General features: G+C 37.9%; 1 protein-coding gene across 3 annotated transcripts in view; it reads right to left on the bottom strand.

The window, feature by feature from the left end:
• Positions 1-19,742, bottom strand: part of LOC131135553 (ephrin type-A receptor 6-like) — a 198,409-nt gene that overhangs the window by 141,461 nt on the left and 37,206 nt on the right. For all 3 annotated transcript variants that reach the window (XR_013629598.1, XM_058081590.2, XM_058081591.2), the window contains exon 3: positions 727-1,390. Coding sequence is in view for 2 of the 3 variants with exons in the window: in XM_058081590.2 (XP_057937573.2) it covers positions 727-1,390 (664 nt within the window). In the remaining variant the exon portion in view is untranslated. The remainder of the gene's footprint in view (positions 1-726; positions 1,391-19,742) is intronic.

Below are 19,742 nucleotides of genomic sequence, written 5' to 3'. Positions count from 1 at the left end.
TTTATTATTTTCCGTTTTATTATTATTATTATATTTATTTATTTATTAATGATCGATTGATTTTCTTTATTCTTGATTTGTTTATTTTTCATTTTATTTTGTGTAGAAAAATAAAAAGTAAGATATTTGAGAACAGTGGAATGTTTTATCAGAGCTTTTATTGTAGAAAATCGGAACCAAAGCGAAGTTTTATATATATATATATATATATATATATATATATATATATATATATATATATATATATATATATAAAAATATATATATATATATATATATATATATATATATATATATATATATATATATATATATATAAAAATATATATATATATTTTTTTTTTTTTTTGGAAAACCTGATGCGGTCCAGTCACACCCAGACCCGAGCTCCAGTGGCCCCCAAGTAAATTAAGTTTGAGACCCCTGATTTACAGTCAGGCATCCGCCGGGGCAGCTTTGTGTGGTCTGAACCCTAAAGTGTTCAGTGTTTACATTTCAATAAATATTTGTTTAATCATGAGACCTGTAATATTTGTTATCATGGTCATTTTTTCATGTAAATTGAGGGATCAAAAGCAGTATCGGCCACAAATATCGGCCCAAGCAAAATCGGCCATCGGCTAAAGGTGATGGAAAAAAAATCTGTATCGGCATCGGCCCCAAAAAAAAACATATCGGTCGATCCTTAGTCTGGATTATCAATGCCAAGGAAATTGTCAAACTTACCAATGCAGGAGCCGTCGACCTCCTCATAGCCAACACTGCAGACACATCTTCCCAGTGGGACTAACCAGTCTCCATCCGCCCCACAGAAGAGCTTGGGTGTGTCCCGTTCTTCAGCATGGTCAATACATGCACCCCTCACCTCCACCAACGAAGACGAGTCCACACGAGGTACTGTGTCTGGAAACGAGGCCAGGTTTCTCAGCGTGAACGGGCATTTCTTGTAGTAAACCCTCACTGACACCAAGGCGATGCAAGCACCAATGTCCTGGAATGCGAGATAGAAGCCATTCTTGGTCATCGGTCCCACCTCGCGCACTTCAGTGTTGAGCTTCAGAATACGGTCGCCGAGATCCATCTGAGTGAAGCTCTCGTCGGCAGCGATGGTGTCGATCTTTGTGTACTGATTGGGTTTGAATTTTACGCCGTGGGCTTCATCAGTCTCGTGATAGAAGAGGTTAAAGGTCTCCTTGCAGGTGCCAGACACCCAAGGGATGGAGTTGCAGTCGCGCAAAGTGAAACGAAGCTCTACATAGATTTTTTGAGCAGCCTGGCGAGAAATCCAGTTGGATCGAAGCCAGTTGTTCTGGTTGGGCTCCATTACGTTGCACACCTGAAATGTGTGAATGGGCCGATTGTGCTCGTCCATCTCTGTGATAGCGTCCCACTAAGCAAAGAATATGAGAGATTTGGGGAGAAAAGAAAAGACAGAATCAAAGGCTGAGACAAAAACAACATCTTCATTGTGAGGAACGTTGACGGAAGAGTTAGATAACGTCATTAAAATGTTTTCACAGACAATTTATACACAAATGTATTCTTGTAGGCGGCACGGTGGTCTAGTGGTTAGCGCGCAGACCTCACAGCTAGGAGACCAGGGTTCAATTCCACCCTCGGCCATCTCTGTGTGGAGTTTGCATTTTCTCCGGGTACTCCGGTTTCCTCCCACATTCCAAAAAACATGCTAGGTTAATTGGCCACTCCAAATTGTCCATAGGTATGAATGTGAGTGTGAATGGTTGTTTGTCTATATGTGCCCTGTGATTGGCTGGCAGTACAGGGCGTACCCCGCCTCGCGCCCGAAGACAGCTGGGATAGGCTCCAGCACCCCCCGCGACCCTCGTGAGGAAAAGCGGTAGAAAATGAATGAATGAATTCTTGTAAAGGCCGCTCTGTTTCATCGTAGTAACCTCACATGGGGGGGAAATACCTCTTGAATGTCGACTCAGCATTTGTAATTAGAGTCAGTGTAATTAGAGTCAGTGTAGAAGTTCCATACAGTAACGCCTCGTTTATCACACTTAATTGATTCCAGGCTTGACCGTGATACGGACATTCCACAAAGTAGGATTCCTAAATTAAAAATTGAATATTTTATTGTTAACAGCATAGAAAACATGTTTGCAGCCTTTTAAATAAGGGTTCTAACATTATTAGAGAGCCCTAGACATGAACTAACACCCCTATAGTCACCAGTACACTCATATTATTCAATATAGTAGACATAGTAGGAAAATAAAAATATGTAAGATATAATATAGACTCACACATTAGCATTGGGAGAGCTCCTTTTGTTATACTTCTGGTTTCTGTACAGTACTTCCTGTGGTGGCTAATGTAACACCTCAGTCGTCATTAGTGTAGAATACTACACATCACAAAGTGTTTAAAATAGTCTTCCAAATGTCTTATATTTGAATTATGTTAAAACTGAGAATGTATGAAAAGAGAGGGACTGCCTCCTATGCCCATCAACCCCACCCCCCCACACAGCCAGGCCGAGCCTCCACCAAAAACCAAGACCAGCCACATAGACGCTGAAGATTTTACCTGAATAATCAAGTTTACGACAAATAAGGTGTGTTTACTGCAGAAAAAAATAACCTAAAGGTTTAGGAAAACAAACATTCATACCAACAAACAGCAAATGTGTGGGGATCCATAGTACCACGTTTGGTACTTGGATAAATATATTGCCTTAATTCTCATAATGGATGAATGCTTGCTTTTACATATTCATTACTTATTTACTTATGACTTACTTATACTGTAATACTGTAGCAGTCAACCAAATATTGTCCATGAGCGCTAATGCAATTTTAGGAAATTGAGATAGTGACAAAATTGCAATTAATGTATTGTAAAATCCACAATGAACTACAATAACTACACATATACAGTACGTATGTACAGTACAGAATATATTGTGACAAAAACCTCTTGAGTACAATACATAGGTAATAAAAAGAATCAGTCAAAAGCCATTGTAACAGATGTACTGTAACCGTGTAGAGCTGCAACAATTGATTGATGAATTAATCAATAAGCTAATTAATCAACACTAAATATGTGAAGATTTTTAATTCACACACATCAGCTTTGACATTAGAAGACAGTGATCGGCATTTACGCCTCTTTTCTGATATATTGTAGACCGAACAGTTAGTTATTTGTGTTTTGTTCATATTGATTTGGTTCATATCAGGCAGAACCGATTACTCAATTAATTGATACAACAAGCTTCCGATTAATCGACTAAGAAAATTATTGTTAGTTGCAGCCCAAATCCTGTCTCCCAACTGGGAAATATCAGTACAATTCATTTTCTACCGCTTATCCTCACAAGGGTCGCGGGTCTTCAGGATTGGTGGCCAGCCAATCACAGGGCACACATAGACAAACAACCATTCACACTCACATTCATACCTATGGACAATTTGGAGTCGCCAATTAACCTAGCATGTTTTTGGAATGTGGGAGGAAACCGCAGTACCCGGAGAACATGCAAACTCCACACAGAGATACCCGAGGTTGGAATCGAACTAGGCTCTCCTAGCTGTGTGGCATGCGCACTAACCACTCCTCCACCGTGCAGCCCTAATTTTTTTTCCAATATTTTCTAAATCAGTGAAAATCATAAGAGCAACAACTTCAGTACCGTTGTTTCTAAAGGACTAAAGGACAACTCAGCAAGCCAGTGAACTCCTCCCGCCTTACAAAAAAGCAATGTAACAATGTCAGACAGAGCCCTGAGCGACTCTGCCTTCGAGTACTTTATTATAACGCATCACGACTGTGTCAGAGGGGTATTGAGGATATCATCTAACATATTGTAAAATGTAAGTCATTCTTCTTATTAGACAGCATTCTTTAATAAAAAAGTAATTTGTTAGACGGCGGTACGATGGCCCACTTCTGTGTTTTTTTTTTTTTTTGTCCCCCCCTTTGGCCTCTTTTCATCTGGCAGTTACTTCACATAAAAGTTCTTGTAAAAAGCCTTCGGCATGTCCTGAGTATCCAAACATGAATTTCTGGTAGAAACAGCAATGAGAACAAATGTGTATATTTCATTTACATATGTGACTACGGGCGGCACGGCGGTCTAGTGGTTAGTGCGCAGACCTCACAGCTAGGAGACCAGGGTTCAATTCCACCCTCGGCCATCTCTGTGTGGAGTTTGCATTGCATGTTTCCTCCCACATTCCAAAAACATGCTAGGTTAATTGGCCACTCCAAATTGTCCATAGGTATGAATGTGAGTGTGAATGGTTGTTTGTCTACATGTGCCCTGTGATTGGCCTCTCGCCTCTCGCCCGAAAACAGCTGGGATAGGCTCCAGCACCCTCCGCGACCCTCGTGAGGAAAAAGCGGTAGAAAATGAATGAATGAATATGTGACTACTAAAACAAAAACAATGAGATAAAACTCAAAACATATCTATACATACTATTTCCCCACTGAAACAATGGTGTGGAATTCCCACTCTTCTCACAAGCCAGTGTCTGTTTTATTACCAGTGGGATTGGGACAGTTACAAAGCATCACAAAGCCATCCTTCATTGAACATTGACAGTTTGTTTTTATCTGAAATTTACAGTGCTGTACTTGAAGGTGAAGCTCTCTTTTGATATCTAAATCAACCTCCAGATTGAGGTCACGTGCAGTGGGTGCTCAATCATTTGGGATCGTAATAAAATGCAAGGTGATTTTGCACTCACTCCTCGTGAGGAGTGAAAGTGCCTCCTCTGCTTCTGGAATTTATGAAAAGGGCCATTCCAAAATCAAAGACGCCATTTATGTAAAGCATGAAATACTACTGCGAACCTCATAATATTTATGTATTTAGCCGTGCAAACCAATGAATGAGTTGAGGACAACAAAGTTCTGCATACTTGATTCTCTAACTCTCTTTTGGATTTTTTTTTTTTCATCTCTGTGTGGAGTTTGCATGTTCTCATGTGGGTTTTTTTCCGGTTTCCTCCCACATTCCAAAAACATGCTAGGTTAATTGGCAACTCCAAATTGTCCATAGGTATGAATGTGAGTGTGAATGGTTGTTTGTCTACATGTGCCCTGTGATGGCCACCAGTCCAGGGTGTACCCCGCCTCTCACCCGAAGACAGCTGGGATAGGCTCCAGCACCCCCGTGAGGAAAAAGCGGTAGAAAATGAATGAATGAATGAATTGACGGCTTTGCCAAAGTATCAACATGAGACAAAAATGTTGGCATGAATCAATCCTCCATCCATTCATCCATCAATTTTCTATGCCGCTTATCCTCACTAGGGTCACAAGGGTATGCTGGAGCCTATCACTGTATATCCTGTATATATGTGTTCTTTCCACCACAGGACATATGTCATGTTACACACATTGGTATCGGAAATAGAGAGTTGAACAATATCGACATATCGGTTTTTGGCAAAAAAGTCAATATCGGAACCACCTAATAACCATATAAACAATATATAATCGAACAAATGTAAATATTAGTCAGTGACAACACAACTGCAATCTTTAAATGAAACTTTGAATTAATGATGAAAACAATCCAAACCTACATGATGACCCTGTGTGAAAAAGTGATTGCCCCCCTTGGTGAAAGTAATTGAAATCAGTCTGGAAAAGGGTACAAAGCCTTTTCTAAAGCTTTGGGACTCCAGCAAACCACAGTGAGAGCATTATTCACAAATGACAAGAACATATAACAGTAATGAATCTTCCCAGGAGTGGCCGACCAATCAAAATTAACCCTCGAGTACAGTGATGACTCATCTAAGAGGTCACGAAAGACCCCACAATAACATCCAAAGAACTGTAAGGCCTCACTTGCATCAGCTAAGGTCAGTATTCATGACTCCACCACAAGAAAGCATTGGGCAAACAATAAGGATATGGATGGACACAATTGAATTTGCTTAAAAAAACAGTATTGAATTCAAGAAATAAAACGGCAAAACACAAAGTATTTATCAAAAATCGTGCATTCCGTCATGGTAGATGTTGAATATTAATTTTTCCATTGAATTGGTCCAGGTATGTTTTATATTTGGTCCTAATAGAATGACCTGTATTTCCTTAATTACAAGTTTAATGCCAGCAGTTGCCCATGTGGAACCTGCATTTACGATGATAATAGATATGCAAAACCGCAGTCTAAAAAAGGAAGTGAAGACACAAAATGCAATTTTCAACAGCTTCCTCTCAGGCCCATACGGCCGTGAAAATGTGTCTGCATCTTGAAAACAATAGCTTCATAATCTATCACTTCATCATCTCACAGTCGAAAGGCTCCGAGGGCGTTTTATTGAAACGTGGACCTCGACTGTCCTTTTAACTGGAGTCATAACCCGATTTGCTCATCTCCCATCAGACTTAAGCATTTAGTGATACTAAAACTTTTAGTACCACTTAGCTCTGGGTCCAAGGTTGTTAAATACAATAAAAGAGCATTTTCATATCTATTTAGTAAAGTCTTTGACCACCACCATTTTTTGTTGTTTTAATGATCGGTTTTCACCGCAGTCCTTTCCAGTTCACAGTGGGACACATTCAGTTATCAAAACCTTGTAAAGGGGATGCATTGGTGTTAATGGATCTTTTTGCCCCAACAATCGTAAAGACACTGCCTGTATGTTGGTTATCCTCCATAAACAAGGAAGTAGCTTAACTGACTGCTGTGCAATTTTTCACTTTTGTGATCAGTTGGTGGAGGACCAAATGACACTCTAGTAATTTGTGACCATCAAAAAATTTGTACTTTTGTACAGTAGACCTATTTTCTACATATGGTGGAACCTCATTAATCTGTCCCAGAACGTCTGACTTAAATCAAAACATACGCTAAGCAAATCAAGTGATGAAATGAAGAAACAAATGGTAACCAAAACTGAGTATTTAACTTCCAGGCTTGTTTGTTAACAAAAACAACCACTAAGAAATAAGAATAAAAGAAAAAAAATAGAAATAAGAAAAACGGACACTACAGTGTCAACTGCTGATGACATCACAGACGGGCGACTGAGCTGGTGGACAATGACTTCCGGTTCCATTTTCCATGCGAAAACAATTAGAGCTGCAACAATTAATACATAAATTGATGATAAATTCATCATTCAATTAACTATTTTGTAATTTGCCACTCCAAATTGAGTGTGAATGGTTGTTTGTCTATATGTGCCCTGTGATTGGCCAGCGACCAGTCCAGGGTGTACCCCGCCTCTCGCCCGAAGACAGCTGGGATAGGCTCCAGCACCCCCGCGACCCTTGTGAGGAAAAAGCGGTAGAAAATGAATGAATGAATGAATTATGGTATTTGATTAATCGTTTTCTGATTTTAAACATTAAATATCCTCGGATTTCAGTCTCTCGAATGTGAATATTGTTTAATTTCTCAGGTCATCCATGAAGGCAAACCTATAATATTTGTGTTTTAGCTAAAACAAGATTTTAACACACATCTTTGACTTAGGAAAACACTGATTAATCAACATTTTTGTCTCGATCCAAACCACTAACTGTTTCTGGTTGGTTCATATTATTGATGTCCTAATCCACATTATTTGGCTTCCGATCTGATCTGATTTGTTTTGTAGTCTTGCCAATCCGATCCTATTCAGTATATACAATACATACATAAAATAAGCTTTTGTTATAATTTGTTTAATTGAATGTAGTTATAAAAATAGCTATTCAAAGCATAAGAAAATCATGTATATAACCAAAGTATTGCTGAATTTACGTTTTCATTACACAGTATGGCTTTTGTAACAAACCTCTTTGAGTCAGGTCCCTAATCCTGCAAAAAATAAAATACTTTTAGGGTAGGATTAGTCATTGGACATGGTTATTGATCAGTGACTTTTTGGGAAACAAACAAGCCTCTTCAACGCAATCGTAATTTATTGATGGTCCATCAACTGCAAGCTCACCACACCATGAAATACCTTAGCCACAGTTGGAATATTAACAACACGACAGCATTAATTATTGTGAAATGTACACAAACGGAGGCCCCATTTTTGCATATATTTCAGACATTAACCAAAAATTATGCATATAGTGAACAAAGTTCCACTAAAAGATATTGTTGATTGTAAAATATAGTACATTTTGTGGTTGGTATTGGTATCTATTTTTTCTTTCTCATCCATCAATTCCTCTACGCTATCTCTTCTCTCATATCTCATGTGTCTACCTGAAGCTTTCTTCACTCTGTCTTTGTCTTTTGCCGTACACATGTACTTACGGACTTAAGCTTATGTGTGTGTGTGTGTCGTAACTGTCACAGGGATTGAGATATCTTTATTTAAGCCGTAGAGTCGCCCTCTGTGATGGATGAAAATCTTTCACCGTTAGAACGCTCACACACAAGCATACACCCCACACAGATGAGGACAGTAATCGGTATTAGACGGGGGATGGATGGATCAAGACTACGCACTCTTTGGCGAACTTGATGTGGACCTTGAGAAAAAAAAAAAAAGAAATTACATTGTGTGCGTGTTTGGTCAATTACAAAACATAAGAGTGTTTTCTGTAACTTGACAAATGTTTGGTAATAAAAAAAAAACTGCAGTGCCCCCTGAAGAAGTCATTGTCAAAAGAGCAGGCTGACTCTAGACCAGGGTTCAGCAACCTGCGGCTCCAGAGCCGCATGTGGCTCTTCAGACTCTTTATTGTGGCTCCCTTTGCGATGCTTGAATATTTTTAACACCCGAGTGGGGAAAATGCACGTCTTTTGTAATGAGTTTTAAAAAATCCAACTTTGTCTGAGACCATGAATGCATCCTGAGTGAGTTCTGACTGCTATCCAGTTCAGTACATGAAGAAAAACAAGTAATACTTACCTACAAATCTAAAAAATAAATTCGAGATAATTTAAAAACAGCGGCATGGGAACTTGTTTTTAACTTTACAGTAGTTTACACATACATTTATGTAAGTTGATCTCCAAAACTAGCAAGAGTACTCCAACTCGTCTTTTCTTATCTGAACTACTTTGATACCCCCAAATTCCCTCCAATGTTGTTTTAAACATACTATATGTTTTGCGGCTCCAGGCTATTTTTCTTCAGTGGGCATTGGGTAAAATGGCTCTTTTCATAGTAAAGGTTGCCGACCCCTGCTCTAGACATAACAAAAATATCAAAATATCAAAAGCATATGGGGTTGGAAAACATATTCAGACAGCGTGATTACTGTCTGTTTCAGTGTGTTAGATTGACAATATGTTCTGGGTACACCCGCCTCTCACTCATTGTCAGGAGAGACAGACTCTCACTTCCCCATGACCTTGTACGTACATGAGGGGTGGTATAGATGAAAACTATTAATATGTTAAAAAGATGATCCACTATACAGCCTTGTGATGTACATCTTGGTATCTATACAGAGGCGTAAGGATGGGGCCATTTAGGATTAATTTTAATTTTTTTTGTATGACTACATATCATCATCTTGCATTAAGTTCATAGATTTGACATGTTAGTCACCTTTATTAATTTATAAAATTTTCTTATTTAACTTAAACCAGGGGTCTCAAACATGCGGCCCGCGGGCCAAATGTGGCCCGCAGGACACTAGTTTGAGGCCCCCGCCTTGTTATGAAAGTTTAATGTTAGTAATGGGTGCTGTATGGTATCATGTATCCAGAAAAAATTATTACGTTTGATTAATGTTCATGTTAAAGGTTAAATAACTGTTAATAGTTATCCTCCCTATCTGTGTGGAAGTGGTAAGTTTTTGGCTATTTAAGTTTAAAGGAAATAACCTGAAGGCTACCGTTTAGGTCGCTAGCTCTCTAGTTTGCGAGTTAGCATGTGTCTCAAGACCCTGCAGTTGCGCAATATGTTGTAAATAAAAAAAGTATAAATGTGACTATAGTCGTGTTTTGTCATGTCTACAGGGCTCTAATAATGCTTTGTTCATTTTAATCTGAAACAAAAAAATTGTCTACCCACCAACTATATGTGGTTTATTAAGTTTTTATTATTTGCCATTTTATTATTATTATTATTATTATATTTATCACTGATTGATTTTCTTTATTCTTGATTTGTTTATTTATTTATCATCTTATTTTGTGTAGAAAAATAAAAATTAAGATATTTGAGAACAGTGGAATGTTTTATCAGAGCTTTTATTGTAGAAAATCAGAACCAAAGCACTGAAAAAGTTTGTATATTTTTCTGTTTTTAATAAATGCATTTTTTTTTGTTTTTTTGGAAAACCTGATGCGGTCCAGCCTCACCCAGACCCTAGCTCCAGTGGCCCCCAGGTAAATTGAGTTTGAGACCCCTGCCTTAAACTGTCTTTTTTTGGAATTTTGCCTATGATCTGCAATCCTAACATGTGTCATGAACACATAAATGGGAAACACTCCACCGAAAAAGCCATATGAAAAAAAATTTTGATTTCTTATCATTTCTTGTCATTTCTTATGGAAAATAATTTTTTGGTTAGCATTTGTTTTGGTTACAGTCCGAATTTGGACCAGCTATAACTGCAATTGGAAACTAACTTTCAACTTTAAATTAACTTTTTGTAAACCTGGCTGGTCACCGTGGAACCTCGGTTAGCGTCATGAATTAATAGGATGCTAAAAAAAACGCTGCGTAACAAAGCAACATTGTACGCCAACCCGAAAATGTAAACTGAGGCAAAATTTTGGTGTAAATTTTCAACATTAACCACAAAACACGCCAACTGGGGCATATGCTAACCAAGGCTCCACTGTCCTTGAAAATATATAAGATTACAATTTCAGCATGGGAAAAATGGCCATTCATCATAAATACTAAAGCTAACTGAAAGAATGATTTATTTTATACTTTTCATACATTTTAAAATCTCTTATGTGAGATTCTGTGCTTCAATTATTATGTTCATTCATTCATTCATTTTGTACCGCTTTTTCCTCACGAGGGTCGCGGGGGGTGCTGGAGCCTATCCCAGCTGTATTCGGGCGAGAGGCGGGGTACACCCTGGACTGGTCTTCAATTATTATGTGTTTTATATATCATTCTGTACAGCAGTTTGGTTGTTTTAAAGCGCTTTAAAATTTTAACAAAGCATTATTAGCTATATTTCACTTCTGACTTGTTTTATTTAATACACATTGAATCTGTACCCTGAATGAACCGACTGTTTTCTACTTTAACTAAAGTGCCTCGGAAGGCAGAAAGACAAAGTGTGTATGCAACATTAATGGGGGCGCATGAAAGAATTCATTGGGATTCAACTGGATGTGAAAGTATGTGTCAGCTTACTTTTTAGTTTTGGGAAACACACAACAAATGAGAATTACAAGCGAGAAAAACTACAAACCCAATGTCCATATAGACAATAAAATGTTTTTTTTTTTTTATTGTTAATGCGGTCATGATATAGCACTTAGGGATTTTGATTATCAATACATCACTTTCTACTTACAACACACACGGGTGGTATCCCGCTGCCCATTACCAGTACACCTCTAAATCAATAATGGCAAGTTAACAGCGGCGAGCAAATGAAATCCAAAAGGCCCTGCGCTCGTCTCATTCCTGCATCCATCACCGTAAATGGCTAGCCAGCAGGGTGGAGCCAGAACACCCATCCGTCATCGCTGCAGCCATCTCCAGAGCAGTCTCACAAAAGTGACACCTGGTTGGTCAAGGCCTCAGTCATCCTCCAAAGGGCACTGAAGATAGAGTTCAGCCCATATGACCCGTGGATGGCTTGTATTTAGAGCTCATATTAATGCAGTACACCACGTGGACTGCACAAAGTAATTATATTACTTCTAGAACTGCATTGTGATCAGACTGTGTATATAAACCTGTGCTGAATTTCAAGATTACAAGTATAACAGCTCCCCAAGACAAAATGCCACAAGATAAATCCTCTCTCTAAATCAGGGGTCTCAAACACGCGGCCCGCAAGCCAAATATGACCCGCAGGACACTAGTTTGAGGCCCCCGCCTTGATATGAAAGTTTAATGTTAGTTTGATATGGATGCTGTATGGTATCATGTACCCAGAAAAAATTATTACGTTTGATTAATGTTCATGTTAAAGGTTAAATAACTGTTAATAGTTATCCTCCCTATCCGTGTGGAAGTGGTAAGTTTTTGGCTATTTAAGTTTAAAGGAAATAACTTGAAGGCTACCGTTTAGGTCGCTAGCTCTCTAGTTTGCGAGTTAGCATGTGTCTCAAGACCCTGCAGTTGCGCAATATGTTGTAAATAAAAAGAGTATAAATGTGACTATAGTCATGTTTTGTCATGTCTACAGGGCTCTAATAATGCTTTGTTCATTTTAATCTGAAAAAAAATGTCTACCCACCAACTATATGTGGTTTCTTAAGTTTTATTATTATTATATTTATTTATGACTGATTGATTGATGTTCTTTATTCTTGATTTGTTTATTTATTTTTCATCTTATTTTGTGCAGAAAAATATAAAAATTAAGATATTTGAGAACAGTGGAATGTTTTATCAGAGCTTTTATTGTAGAAAATCGTTACCAAAGCACTGAAAAAGTTTGTATATTTTTCTGTTTTTAATAAATGCGTTTGTTTTTTTTTGGAAAACCTAATGCGGCCCAGCCTTGCCCAGACCCTAGCTCCAGTGGCCCCCAGGTAAATTGAGTTTGAGACCCCTGTTGTACTCTAAATGTTTTTTTCATGTTTGAAATAAACAAAACTAAACTAAACAAACAAAAAAAAAACAACACATAATGTCCCGATGTCTGTGAATGCACTCCACATTCTTGTTTTTGTCTGTGCTACTAGCTTGCTACATCATCACTGAGTGGATGCCATGTTTCCAGCAGACTTGAGCGGGAGGTAAAAAATTTAGCTGTCTGACACACAGCTGCAGATATCTGCTAGAAATGACTACATTTGAGTTTTGCAATTTAGGTCAGTGGTCATTTAGGGGCGAGTTAGCCAGTTGACGAACATTGCTCGAAACGACATCATTTTAAAAGATGTGGACAATTTATCATATTAGTTATACATTCATTCATTCATTCACACTCACGTTCATACCTATACCATCTATGGATAATTAACCTAGCATGAAATGTGGGAGGAATACCCGGAGTACTCAAAGAAAACACACACACAGGGAGAAGATGCAAACTCCACATAGTGAAGAATCAAACCCCAATCTCCTGACTGCCTGAGGGTGGAATCGAACTCCGGTCTCTTAGCTGTGCAGTCATTAGTTATACAGTGTTGGGAAAATATGCTTTGTTATTGTACTGTGTTTTTTGTCTATTATTATATTTTATTTTACTAGTCACTGTTAGTTTCACACTCAATTGCTATTTTTAGGATAGATAACAAGTCCTCCACATGCTTATCCACTGATTCAAATACCCTTGTGTGTCTTAGCATGCGAGTCTGCCTTTCATCGTCTCTATACCTCATACTTAATTGTTGTTCCAAGATGGTTGATTCTATATTTCGTCCATGTAGTTTGAGTCAGAGAAATGTAGTAAATATTAGCATTTTGACCTCATAACGAACTTTCCTCAAAATCTGAGTTATAGTTGTAATAATGAAATAATAAAATAACTGCATTGGTGTTCATGCAAGAGAAAAAAAACTGAAAAGGGAAAGTATTCTGCTCAGCTTGTTTCTCTAATCTTTTTTTTTTTTTAGTGGGACTTGGTGTGTCTTTCATGTTTTGGCTCGTTTCTGCCGACGGCCGTCCCATACATGACTGCTTGGCTCTTGAGTAAAGACTGTTATGATTTGAACCGTGTCCTGCGGGTGTGAGTGTCTCTTAGTCTGTGTCTCAGTTTCATGCAGAGACAACAGAGGCGAGAAAAGAAACCAGAAGAACGGATGCTTGCTGAGCGTGTGACAAATACTTTACCAAGCCGAGGGCAATCAGCACCACCGCCGATCAAGATCTTATTGATTCCAACAAGACACAACTTTTTTTGCACTCAATATTAATTGGCCTTGCGGCTTTGTATAAATATTTAAAAAAGGCTATGCAGTATTGAAACCAACTGAAGCCATTTGAAAAGAAAATCATTTTAAGATCCTTTGCCGTTTACTGCTACTGTCCTAGCAAAGTACTTGATTGTTTCAGTTTTGTACACAAAACAGAGCTAGCTATCGCATTCAACTCTTAGAGTGGTCCCTGGAAAAAAAAATCTAATATTCCGTAACTTTTTACAGCCACATATTATTCATTCATTCATTTTCTGCCGCTTTTCCTCACAAGGGTCGTGGGGGTGCTGGAGACTATCCCAGCTGTCTTTTGGGCGAGATACGGGGTACACCCTGGACTGGTCGCCAGCCAATCACAGGGCACATATAGACAAACAACCATTCACACTCCGAATGGAAACCGGAATACCCGGAGAAAACCCACGCATGCACGGGGAGAACATGCAAACTCCACACAGAGATGGCCGAGGGTGGAATTGACCCTGGTCTCCTAGCTGTGAGGTCTGCGTGCTAACCACTAGACCGCTGTGCAGCCCCCTATGAGTAGTTACTAGGCTGAAATTAACAGTGTTATAATAATAATAATAATAATATCTAACAATCAATCAATCTAGTTAGACAAACAATCTAACCATCTAGATCCAAAACAGCAGTTTGGTTGGTCAGCATCGTCATAACTCGAGGATTTTATTGGAGATGCATGAGAAGCTCTGCTGGAGGGTTTGGAAGGGGAGGAGCCAGTGATTGTTTACCGCTGTGCATATATGCATAGCATATCTTCATATTCAACATGCATGAAAAATGCGTCCATATCGGCAGGTGCTTTTCTGCAGTTCATGCTTGTCACTTGCATGTAACAGGTGCCATTGAAGCCAATCAAGGATTGTGTAGGACAGGGGTCTCAAACACGCGGCCCGCGGGCCAAATGTGGTACGCAGGACACTAGTTTGAGGCCCCCGCCTTGATATGAAAGTTTGATATGGATGCTGTATGGTATCATGTACCCAGAAAAAAATATTACGTTTGATTAATGTTCATGTTAAAGGTTAAATAACTGTTAATAGTTATCCTCCCTATCCGTGTGGAAGTGGTAAGTTTTTGGCTATTTAAGTTTAAAGGATGAAGGCTACCGTTTAGGTCGCTAGCTCTCTAGTTTGCGAGTTAGCATGTGTCTCAAGACCCTGCAGTTGCGCAATATGTTGTAAATAAAAAAAAGTATAAATGTGACTATAGTCGTGTTTTGTCATGTCTACAGGGCTCTAATAATGCTTTGTTCATTTTAATCTGAAAAAAATGATTTGTCTACCCACCAACTATATGTGGTTTCTTAAGTTTTTATTATTTGCCGTTATATTATTATTATATTTATTTATTACTGATTGATTTTCTTTATTCTTGATTTGTTTATTTATTTTTCATCTTATTTTGTGTAGAAAAATAAAAAGTAAGATATTTGAGAACAGTGGAATGTTTTATCAGCAAAGTTTTTTTTGTTTTTTTTTGTTTTTAATAAATGTGTTTTTTTTTTGAAAACCAGATGAGGCCCAGTCTCACCCAGACCAAGTAAATTGAGTGTGAGACCCCTGGTGTAGGAAATGGGAGTACATCAGAAGATGAAGGCATTTCAGAATTTGGCAATTTGCTCATGCAGTAATGCAGTAGGTTAAATGGTCCAATAAACACCATTTCAGGCTTTATGGCTGGTAAAATACTTCATTATATGCATTATCTGCAAAACAAGCCTCATTCCAGATACAGTCATTACATTCATACCATTCTTCCAGCAGAACCACAGCCGGATAAAACAGGATTCCCGTCACCGTTCTTGATCTCATTTGCCTAAACGGATACGTGTCATCCCTTCCACTTCAACTGAGAGACTCTTCATCTGAATGGATGCAGACCAGAGACCTTTCTTCACCCCAAAATCCCCCATCAGCTCTGACAAAATATGCGTGGGAAAATGGGGGTAGTGGTGGTGGTGGTGGTGGGGTGTGGAGGTCGTTGTTTTATTTTTGCCACAGAAGCAGGCAGGAATGTCAATGTGTGCTCAGCAGCCTCTGACTGATGTGAGATCAAAGTGATGGCTGCACACAGTCTTGCAGTAAAACACACACACACACACACACACACTGCAGGAGCATGTGTAGCTATAGACAGTTTAGATAAGACCAGGCCTCCCAGGTAGAGGAAATATTGCCGCACAAACACACATAAAACTCAGTCAATACAGAACATTAATTAAAAGTTGAGTTATCTTTTTCATATTCTAAACAAAAAGTGTTTCATGTATCTCTTTAAAAAGGTTCCTTGGGGCAGTTTGTGAATGTTAATGGTGTTGGCATTTAAAAAAAATATTTAAAAAAAAGAATAAGGGGAAAAAAAAATGATACAAGACTATTTTGTGTTGTGGCGCTACCCTGCAGCAGACCTTTAAAAGTCTTTTTGGAGTGTACTTCAGATCTTCAAATCAGCACTTCTTCCTGAAAAGTGTATTCAACCACTAGTCAATGATAAAGATAACTTTAGCATCCCAAATCGCTGAAAAGGTCATTGCTTTCTCATTTTCTCCCAAACTTAAATTATTGAATTTGTCTGACGAGAATGGTTATGATTAGAATTTTTCATATTGACTATGTTCCAGCAGTATTTCAGAATGTAATATGGATACTAGGATAAATACGATTTGACTATATGAGAACAGCATTAGCATACTACTGTAGCTGATCATTTTACTTTTTACTAGTACTGTTTGAATTAAATAATCATGACTCAATCTCATATTTTAATATATTTTATATACGTATTGAAGCGCTAAAAAACTGGAGTCTGAGGCGGAGCATTGAATTTGGTAGAAAACTATATTTTTCTTGCAAACATTAACTCACTCTTTGCTACGTAAGACATGAAAGCCCCGTCTCTCAACCCCAACAGGAAACGGAAAACCCCCGTCCCTTGCGCCCACCCTTCCGGGTGGTGAATTATGTCCCGGTAACCTACCACTACAGTATAAACCTTATAAATAAACCTTAAAAGACCTTTAAAGTACAATTTTCAACATTATTAGAGCCCTCTGGACATGGAATAACACCCCTATATTCACCTTTACACTCATATTACCCAATTAGTAAAGGGGACTGCACTTTTGGGGAGAATTTTGTTTACGATCCTTACATGAAACATGAAAACATATTCCTTTCCTTTTTCTGTGCATTATAACGAGTTAATATGAACTAGCTAACAATGGACGTCACCCATTTTGACTACAAAAGATTTTATCGTTTTATATACATGCTGTGATCATGCAAGAAGAAGTACTTTGATGATATAATGTAATATTTACAGTATTTTGTTGTATTTTGCTGGTTTAAAACATTACCGGAACATCTTAACAAGATTTTAGTGACCCATTGATCGAAACTAACACTACTTCAGTGTCAACAAGGTACGACGCCTAGCCAAAATTCCCCAAAAAGTGCAGTTCCCTCTTAAGACATAAATAAGATTTGTGCTTGTGGTGCAATAAATGTGTTACCTCGGGGAGCTGAGTTGCCAGGCGGACAGGAAATAACGTTGGGGGTTCAAAGTCGTGTTTAAACTTGGTTTGGGTTCACGGCCGCAACAGTAGCCTAAGTTTTTATTAGCGTATTGTATTGTTATTGTTATGAGATAATTCAAACCTGCAATAAAAAGCCTGTTGTTCTGGCAATCAAGTCTGGTGTTTGTGTGTCTCACCCAACATTACAGTAACATTACTGAGAGTGACCACTGTAGAATGCTGCATACTGTACAACAATATCTTTAAATCCATTTTCTGGATGCCTTAGATATGTATCCCATGTAATTTATGCATGTTCATGCTTGAAAGGGATTCATTTATGCAAAAATACGTACAATTTGCTGATATGTAGTATATAGTACTTTTGACTAATAATTTATGGATGAAGTATTTACAAGCAAAAAATGGCTACATGAACTAAAATACAAATATAAGGCATTCAGAAGACGCATTGTGATGATATGGAAATCCTAATTCATGGAAATTAACTAATCATGGCTCTGGAGCCAATTAACAGTGATAAATGAGGGATTAGTATATAATCTTTAAAAAATGCAGTGTGCTGTGTGCATCTTTTGTGTGCAAACTTTGAGGGAGCGTTCATTGAACATTTTCTCTTTGTTTTCACGAGCCGCCACTCACTGTTGAGAGGAGGTTGTCAGAGAGACAGACAGATGCGAATGCAAGGAGAGATGTAATAAAAACAAAGAGATAAAGATGATGGCAAAGTCGCAGACAGACAGGGACAGTAAGTCTCAGATAAATATGCGCCGAGGGAAGAGGTGCGGAATAATTAGAGTGTAATAATAAATATTCAGCTTCAGTCCCTTAAGTGTGTCTAACTGCTATCTTCTCCCAGGACTTCTCCATGGCTATTCTGTGAATGTTGTGTAGCTTTGGTTGTGCTATGTGAGTGTCTTATGAGAAGCTATTAGACTGAAAATGAGTGATACTCCCTCGCTTCATAAACGATCGCTGTTTCGCGGCTGAATGCAGCCTATTATTAGACGAAAAAAAAAACATCAAAAATGGCTGAATGAACAAAAACAAAAAAGTCTGTTATGTAGCCTATATTGGGTAATACAAGTGTAAATTGTAAAGTGTAAATTAACCTTAGGTTACTCACACTGTACACAGAACAATCTAAATACAGTAATCAAACACTAAATACAAGAATGTAATTAATTACCAGCAACCTTCCCATCTCAACAATAAAAGCACTACCTGCTTGGTTATGACTGCCGCGTTCATAGAATTAGATACTTCAACATTTTCAAGGATACTGTAGCAGCCTGGCGGTTATGTGTTGTGTTCAAGTGTTTTGTGATTTCTGACAGTAGCCTGTTGATCAACGACTTCCTCATGATCCTTACATCTTAGTGGTAGCCATTACAATGATCTTTGGGAGTACTGTACACGTAAAGGTAACGATTCGGTGGTCTGTGACCTGTGCAAATTGGAGATAGCGTATCATAAAAGCACTACCGCGATGCATCAGCACCTGGGAGCTGCTTGTGTGGACACCGTACGTTTTCAACTTTTCTTTCCTTGTTTGCAATGATTACTCCTGTCATTAATCCAAACTGCACCACGTAACTTGCACACACACACCGGAGCAGATGCGCACACGCACGGACTGAGAGTGATGGTGGAAAGCAAGAAGGAACACACATATTTTATGTTTATATTTTGATTCAGATTGTGTTTTTTGCACAATAGTTTTATTTATTGAAAGAAAGTTTCATTCATTATTTTTGTTATTATAGGATTCAATTGTGAAATTTATTGTTGTATTGTTCAATACAATTAATTTCTTAACTTGTTAATAAAATATATTGGAAAAAATTTGTATTTTATTCATGGCGATAAATTAGCATTAATTGCTATATAGGTTAAATTATGGAGAGATAATCGACAAAATTGAATCAAAGCTGATTTTAAAATGTTATTATAGTATTAATATTATACTATAATGTTACTATAGTTGTTATCGGATTCAATTGTGAACTTTATTGTTGTATTGTTCAATACAATTCATTTCTTAACTAGTTAATAAAATATATTGGAAAGAATATATTTGTGTTTTATTCATGCCGATAAATTAGCATCAATTGCTACATAGGTCAAATTATGGAGAGATAATCGACGAAATCAAATCTGATTTTAAAATGTATCGTTAGATTAATGGGTTTATCAAAAAACTATTTTGTAGATTAATCGTTAAAA

This window comes from Doryrhamphus excisus, linkage group LG12, assembly GCF_037039965.1.
Source record: "Doryrhamphus excisus strain RoL-2023G ecotype Guam linkage group LG12, RoL_Dexc_Guam_v1.1, whole genome shotgun sequence".
Taxonomy (NCBI): Eukaryota; Metazoa; Chordata; class Actinopteri; order Syngnathiformes; family Syngnathidae; genus Doryrhamphus; species Doryrhamphus excisus.
Note: the sequence above shows the minus strand (reverse complement) of the source record. Positions and strands in the feature narration are given on the sequence as shown.